This window comes from Pituophis catenifer, unplaced genomic scaffold (genome assembly GCF_029215685.1).
Source record: "Pituophis catenifer annectens isolate HBS135680 unplaced genomic scaffold, rPitCat1.0.hap2 SCAF_15, whole genome shotgun sequence".
Classification (NCBI taxonomy): Eukaryota; Metazoa; Chordata; class Lepidosauria; order Squamata; family Colubridae; genus Pituophis; species Pituophis catenifer.
The window spans coordinates 6,353,915-6,361,906 of NW_027256895.1; the positions used below are offsets into that span (position 1 = coordinate 6,353,915).

Here is a 7,992-nt window from a genome sequence, read left to right on the forward strand (position 1 = left end):
ACAACAACACTGAAAAAAGTGACTTATGACCATCCACATGGTCATATGATCAAAATTCAGATCCTCCTGAGCTTTTCTAATATTCTTGCAATTTATAGAATGACAATGTTGTTTATTGTTCTCTTCATGGTCTGTTATGGAGGAGCTCCTGTAGGATCTTTTTTGAGATTTGATGAAGGCTCACTTGAGATAGCCAGATGTTCTGAGAGCTTCCTTGGTGTGTTTTAGTTCTGTGAAAACTGTATTTTTGAGGTTTGATGGCTAATAACACCACTTTTTTTTTTTTTTTGGATTTCAAGATAATAATATTCCACTGCTGGAATGGCCTGGGAATAGCCCAGACCTTAACCCAATTGAAAATCTATGGAGCCGACTAAAAAAACTTTGTTAGTCAGGAAGTGACCCAGCAATAAAACCCAGTTAACAGAAGCCATCATTCAATCTTAGTTTCACATTATAACAGCTGCAGAACTAAAAGACTTAGTTCACTCCATGGGAAGATGTTGTAAAGCTGTAATTCATGCTAAAGGTTACCCAACTAAGTATTAACTGACATGATAATTTTTGTATATCTTGTTTTTTCTACGTGTTTCACTTTTCTTCTTTATACTGTAACTGCTGTTCTAATAGCAAAACCTTCATAAAAGTTATTGGATTACATTCTTGATTAAATTATCTTGCCATTGATATATAACTTTATGGTACTACTCCAAAGAAAAGTGGTGCTATTAGCTAGTTTTAGAAAATACACTTTTTCCAAAAGGTTTCCACAATTTTGGCCACTAGTGTAATGCCACCAAATACCAGCAAGGACAAAAGCCACCAGCAAAGGCAAAATGCTACACAGCTCAGAGTCAATGAAAAGAACAATAGACACACAACCAATAAAAAAGTCACACATCAATAAAACAATATTGTTTTTAGTTCTTCCTCTTTGTCAGCTGTTCTTTGCTGTTCAACTCTGGTTTGATCAGAATAATATAACATTTGGGTACAAAGATGCAACCGAGTAAACCAGCACTGGAGGCCAAGATGGAGAAGATCTCCACCGCTAGCTTCTCTTTCCCTTTGGTGCTGAGGTAGGCTGGAAGGAAAGCTAACCAAATGCTGCAAAACACCAGTATGCTGAAGGTGATGAACTTGGCTTCATTGAAACTCTCTGGAAGGTTCCTAGCTAAGAAGGCCACAATGAAGCTGATGATGGACAGAAGCACCATATACCCCAAGACAAGGAAAAACATCACAATGGGCTCCTCATTACATTCTGCAATGATATGTTTGGTGAATGAATGTTTGTCCAGATCTGGGAAAGGGGGAAAGATTGTCATCCACACAACACAAAGAACTGCTTGAATGAAGAAACAGGAGACTACAATGGAGTTGGCCAATCTTTTCCCCACCCACTTCCTCATATTGGACCCTGGTCTTGTTGCCATGAAAGCCACCACCACTGTGATGGTTTTGGCCAAGACACAAGAAATGGCCATTGAGAAAGTCATACCAAAAGTGGGCTGTCGCAGAAGACAGGTGATCCTCCTTGGTGGACCAAGAAAAAGCAAAGAGCAGAGGAAACAAAGCAGAAGGGAGATAAGGAGAATGTAGGAGAGATCTCGGTTGTTGGCTTTGACAATTGGAGTGTCTCTGTGCTTAATGAATATGTCAAGCACAAAGAGCGTGGTGAAAGAGAAAACGAGAGCAGCAGAAGCTAAGCTGATTCCAAAAGGTTCTTCATAGGAGAGAAAAGTTATGACTTTTGGGATGCATTGAGTGTGGTTTTCATTTGGATACTGTTCTTCTGAGCATTTGAAACAGTCATTCATGTCTGAAAAAAAATAACCAAATTCCAGTTCAATTCTGACACACTGAGATTTTTTTTGTACATATTTCTTCCTGAAGGATGTTAACATGCCACCACCTTCTACTGAAATATAGGTAGTGTTAACTTGAAAAGCTTTCAAGTTACTATGAGCAGGAGGGAGGGAGAACTGATAGAGCTGATTGATTTCCCTAACTGAAGCTACATTCCATAGATGCTTTCTTACCGCAATCAGTAGGAGAGTGTTGGGTTTCACAGCCAGCCAAAGTGGTTAATTGGAGAATGTGATTTATGACATGGCCAGGGAGGAGGGGAGAGACAGGGTCACAGGAGAATGTAAATCTATGTGGGATTAGTTCTAACTGTATCTGAATATTGTCAAAATGGTGCTCCTAATAAATGACTGTATTTCTTTTGAAGTTTGGCTCATGAATTAATTAGGGCATCTTTCAGAAACTTCACAGGTAGCTAATGATCATTCTATTTGTTATATAATTCACATCTGAACCCATGTACACATTCTGATTGTGCTTGATTTGAAGGAAACACTGCATTTTTATCAGAATAACATTCTCCAATACATGATGGTCTCTCTGTGTGGAATATGTTGTCTATACAACATCATTTACCTTTCTTGTCCGAAATCTTTTCTTCTGGGCAAGGAGCACAATCATAGCAACAAAATTTCTTCCCTTCCTTCTTCTTCTTCTGATAACCTGGTTGGCAATACTCATTACACACCGAATGAGGAGCCACCTATCCAGAAAGATGAAAATAATTGAGATGTTCTGAAAACAATAGTATCTGAAGGTACTAGGAATTCAATTGCTTCTTATATTATTAAGCATTGGTTTCTACAAATTGTGGAAGTGTTCCCAGAACATGAGTTCACACATGAAAGGAGATGGATAATACAAACATTAAGACCATCTTTCATTCTCAAGACACACTATTATTTCCACTTGAAATGATGTAAGATGATATTTGGGGAAGTGCTTGGTGTCTACTACTTTTTCAGCTTTGTTTTTGGCCATCTCATGTCATTAACAGATTATACATATTAGTAAATGTATTATGTTGGTCATGAACTCTTCTTTCATTCAGTGTTTACATTCACTTAAACAAGACAACAAAAGCCAAATAAATATCTAAAATACTTACCATATTTTTCAGAGTATAAGACACACCTTTTTTCCCTTAAAAGTGGGTGAAAATTTAGGTGTGTCTTATAGACCGAATAAGGGGATGCAGTGGCACAGTAGCTAAGATGCTGAGCTTGTCGATCGAAAGGTCGGCAGTTCAGCGGTTTGAATCCCTAGTGCTGCATAACGGGGTGAGCTCCCATTATTGTCCGAGTTCTGCCAACCTAGCAGTTCGAAAGCACGTCAAAAATGCAAGTAGAAAAATAGGGACCACCTTTGGTGGGAAGGTAACAGTGTTCCATGAGCCTTTGCCATTTAGTCATGCTGGCCACATGACCACGGAGACGTCTTCGGACAGTGCTGGCTCTTCGGCTTTGAAACAAAGATGAGCACTGCCCCCTAGAGTTGGGAACGACTAGCACATATCTGCGAGGGGAACCTTTACCTTTACAGACCAAATACGGACATTTTTGGGCTCCCAAGCCCTCTGTGCATTGTGTTTTCACCGTCCCAGGCCCTCAAAAGCACTCTGCAGTGCTCCGCATGGACCGTTTTTGCCAAAAACGGGTCCATTTTTGGCCTGCAGAGTGCTTCTGGGGCCTGGGAGGGCAAAAATGTGATGCACAGAGGGCTTGGGAGCCCAAAAATGGGCATATTTTTGGCAAAAACAGGCCATGCGGAGCACTGCAGAGTGCTTCTGGGGGCCAGGGAGGGCAAATATGTGAGGCGTGGAGGCCAAAAACTATTTTTTCTTGTTTTCCTCCTGTAAATTTAGGTGCTTCTTATAGTCTGGCATCTTATAGTCTGAAATATACAGTAATAAAGAATATAATAGATGAATATTCCTATGAAGTTGTGGGATCTTAATCTTCTGAATTTGAGACCGGACAGCTACTTTCCATGGTAGTTTCAATGACAATCTGATGCATGGCAGAGGACTGGAAGAGATGATCTTTGTGGTCCTTTCCAATTGTTCAATGTTGTACTTATATGTACAATGTTCTTCGTGTCTGATTTTAAAATAAAATAAAATAAATGAAACTAGGGTCCTACATTGTACACCTGGTTAAAAGCTTTATGCCACACTATCATATCCTGGTTAAGGGAGATTTGTTTTCCTTCTGCAGACTTGGGATCAAGCTTTCCAACTTTCACCCTCTGGAAAGTATGATTGGGGAAGGTGATCAGGTTGCTGATATCAAGTTGACTTTCTACTTCTCCTTCCGCATTGAAGGACACCATTTCTCCTGCTGAGTTATTGAACGAAATGTCCTGAAGAATGCTGTGGAGCTGATAAAACAGAAATACATAAACAAAGAAAAAAAGAAATAGTTTATCTATATATATATAAGCCAAATACCACTCACTCATCACAAAATCTTCAGAACGGTAAAGCCTACAAACTTGAAATCTGGCACATACAGTGTATTCCTGGTTGAACCAATTCCTATTGGTTCTAGGTGCTCGCTAAGAAAAGATTTTTCGAAATGACCATCAGATCATTAGTATTTCATATACAGTATTATATTAATACACTCTGATGCTAAGGAGTTAGACGTTCTACTCCTCCTCCCCACCTGAAAGGAACTCTGTCCCAACTGCCAGTTGCCTTATATTAACATGCTCTGATGCTACCCATTTGCTAAACCAGGCGTGGCCATGGCTAGCAGGTGACTCATCCGGCCTGCAGGCTGAGACATTCTATTTCCCCTCCCCCTCTGTTCCAATTGCCAGTTGCCTTATATTAACACACTCTGATGCTACGGAGTTACACATTCTACACTAAGTTTCAGGCTTTCAGTGTCATTTTTATCACATCTGATCACATAATTTCATAGTGAAGCACGGGTGTCCAGCTAGTTATTTATATTCATGGTATTATAAAAAGCTTAATGTGGAAAACATGGGGGAAGCATTACCTGCCAAGGCTGAAGCCTTTTTCTATCCAGCATTGCCCTAGAACTGGCTCGAGCTGAACTTACAGACTGCAAAGCATGGGCCACAGCATGAACTCCATTGTAGATACTGTAGCTGTGCCCACTCACGGTCACTTCAAAATGTGATACAGGGATGGATTCCAAGCTCTCCTCCCTGGTACACTTTTTCTTTCCCACTTGCTCCGAAGTTGCAAAGAGACATTTGAGTGCTTGATTCCAAAAATATTCCAGATTATTAACCTTTGGGTTTTGGTCAGGTCTGAGGAGGTAGAGAAAAGTCTGGAATTCCTTAATCTCACTGGAATGAAGCATGAAGGAAAGAGCTCCTTGGAATATTTGAATTTTAGCATCAGGCCGTTTAGTCATTAACGAGAAATCTATCTGGTCTGTCATAATCCACACCTTTCCCCCACATGCCTTTTCATTGCATCTATCATATATGTCAACTAGTAAAGAAGCCAGGTACAATATGGTTGAGGTATCTCCGTAAATGATGAAGGTACTTGCTCTGCCCTCTGTAAAATGGAGGTTCAGTTTTTCAACCAGCTCAGCAAGTTTTTTCCAACTGTTTACGCTATTTAAATGCTGCTGTGGAATTATTTGGGTAAAAGCGGAGCAGATTCTATTCTGAGAGAACAGGGCCTCCAGGGAGAGCAGGAAACATTCTGCACTGTCGCCATCCTGAGTGAAGAGGCCAATCCATGTCCATCCAAAGTTCTTTAGCAGATAAATTATACCTTGAACCTGGTGATCTTCACCAAGGGCCATACGGAAGAAGGAAGGGTTGACTCCATTTCTCCTTTCAGAAGCAAAGGATCCATAGGCCAACTAAGAGGAGAGGAGACATTTCAGAAATTAGTTAGAAGAATGTTCTCCTAGTCTGTGTGAGATATTTTAGAAATAGAAATAGAATAATAGAATTGGAAGGGTCCTTGGAGGTCTTCTAGTCCAGGGGTCACCAACCCCTAAGGAGCCTTGGTGGTGCAGCGGACTAAAGTATGTTAAGTAGCACTTAGCTGCCAGCTGCCTGCAATTACTGTGAGGTCAAATCTCACCAGGCTCAAGGTTGACTCAGCCTTCCATCCTTCCAAGGTAGGTAAAATGAGGACCCGGTTTGTGGGGGCAATAAACTGACTTTGTATAAAAAAGAACACCACTTGGGGGGGGGGGCGAAAGCCCTACTAAGCAGGTATATACAAAAGTATGAAGGCTATTGCTTAATGCATTGTAAGCCACCCTGAGTCTCTGGAGAAGGGCGGCATATAAATCAAACCAATAAATAAATAAATAAATAAACCTTTCGGATGCCAGGAACCACTAAATTCATAATTTTAAATCCAGCAGACCACTAATATGATCTGCCTAATGAATGTCTGGGTGGGTGTGGCAAGGTGGTCATGTGACTGGGTGGGCGTGACCAACTTGATGTCACTCACGTCGAGGGGCGCCTTGCCAGCCTCTACTCACCACTCTTCGCCTGCCCAACCAGGCTCCTTAGGGCCTCAACAGGAAGCAGTTGCTGGAGCTAAGCAGCCACCACGAGAAAGAATTGCCAAAACAGCTGGCTCAGTTCAAATTGGATCTGACCGAGAAGGAGGCTCAGCAGAAGCACCTCACAGAGGATACGAGCATAGGCTTTCCAAGCAGAGGAAAGACCTGCAGGAGTGCAAGGCCAGGTGCCAGCGCCTGGAGGCTCAGCAGGCTGAGATGGTCAGCCAGTTCCAGACCATGATGCAGTCCCACTGGAACAAGGCCCTCCGGCTCTTCGCCACCAGTAGTGCTTCCCTCCAGCCTTGGCCAATGCTCCACACCAGGAGGCTGAAGCAAACGCCAAGTCGGAATTTCTGCCCCCCTCTGATCCACACAAAATGACCTAGAAGGAGGAGACTCTCTGCAGCAACACAAACATTCATTAAACATATCCGGCCCAGGGGCAGTAGTTTGAGGACCGCTAATTTAGTGCAATATAAAAAATGCAAATATTTTTTCTGCAGACCACCAAAATTTTCTTGTGGACCACCAGTTGGTGACCGCTGTTCTAGTCCAATCCCCTGCTTAGGCAGGAAACCCTATGTCACTTCAGACAAATGGTTATCCAACTTCTGCTTAAAAACTTCCAGTGTTGGAGCATTCACAACTTCTGGAGGCAAGTTGTTCCACTGATTAATTGTTCTAACTGTCAAGAAATTTCTCCTTAGTTCTAAGTTGCTTCTCTCCTTGAATAGTTTCCACCCATTGCTTCTTGTCCTGCCCTCAGGTGCTTTGGAGAATAGCTTGACTCCCTCTTCTTTGTGGCAGATATTGGAACACTGCTATCATTTTATTTATTTATTTTATTTTATTTTTCAGATTTCTATACCGCCCTTCTCCTTTCGGACTCAGGGCGGTGAACAGCCAAGATAAAACATTTGTACACAAAAGTTAAAATAGATTTAAAATAATTAAATAAAATTTGGCCCATAATTTAAAATATTTCACTTAAAATCAATATCAATTTTAAAAACCAACCATAAAATCCGGACAGCCCGGCTAACTGAAAAAGATAGGTTTTAAGGGCCCGACGAAAAGTCCGGAGGTCTGGGATCACTCGTATCTCTTGGGGGTAGATTGTTCCAGAGGTAGGTGCCGCCACAGAGAAGGCTCTCCCCCTGGGGGTCACCAGCCGACATTGTCTGGCCGACGGCACCCTGAGGAGGCCCTCTCTGTGGGAGCGAACTGGCCGGAGGGAGGCAATTGGTGGCAGAAGGCGGTCCCGTAAGTACCCCGGGCCCTAAGCCATGGAGCGCTTTAAAGGTGATCACCAACACCTTGAAGCGCACCCGGAAGTCCACCGGAAGCCAATGCAGCTCCTGCAGGAGAGGAGTCATATGGGAGCGCTGTCATCATGTCTCCTCTAGTACTTCTTTTCATCAGACTAGACATACTCAGTTCCACCAAACCTTTCTTTATATGTTTTAGCCTCCAGTCCCCTAATCATCTTTATTGCTCTTCTCTGCATTCTTTCTAGAGTTTTTCATGAAGCCTGCTTTGTAAAGGTACCTATTTGTACCTTGGTCGACTTTAGTGGTCTTTAGCAGGGACTGACTTAAAGTTACTG

General features: G+C 42.1%; 1 protein-coding gene across 1 annotated transcript; it reads right to left on the reverse strand.

The window, feature by feature from the left end:
* Positions 1–920: 920 nt before the first annotated feature.
* On the reverse strand, positions 921–7,762 carry LOC139324806 (vomeronasal type-2 receptor 26-like). The gene is made up of 5 exons (XM_070954555.1): positions 7,697–7,762; positions 5,640–5,723; positions 4,012–4,248; positions 2,446–2,572; positions 921–1,822 (listed from the first exon to the last, which is right to left on the reverse strand). Exons 1-5 carry the CDS (start codon positions 7,760–7,762, stop codon positions 921–923), a joined length of 1,416 nt encoding a protein of 471 aa, XP_070810656.1.
* Between the last annotated feature and the right edge of the window lie 230 nt (positions 7,763–7,992).

Coding starts and splice junctions, on each gene's coding strand:
- LOC139324806 (XM_070954555.1), bottom strand. CDS start 7,762: ATGACTCCTCTCCTGCAGGAGCTGCATTGGCTTCCGGTGGACTTCCGG. Junction 4,249..5,639: donor CCCTTGGTGAAGATCACCAG/GTTCAAGGTATA, acceptor CTGTTTTATCAG/CTCCACAGCATTCTTCAGGA. Junction 2,573..4,011: donor CTTTTAACCAGGTGTACAAT/GTAGGACCCTAG, acceptor CTTTCTGGATAG/GTGGCTCCTCATTCGGTGTG.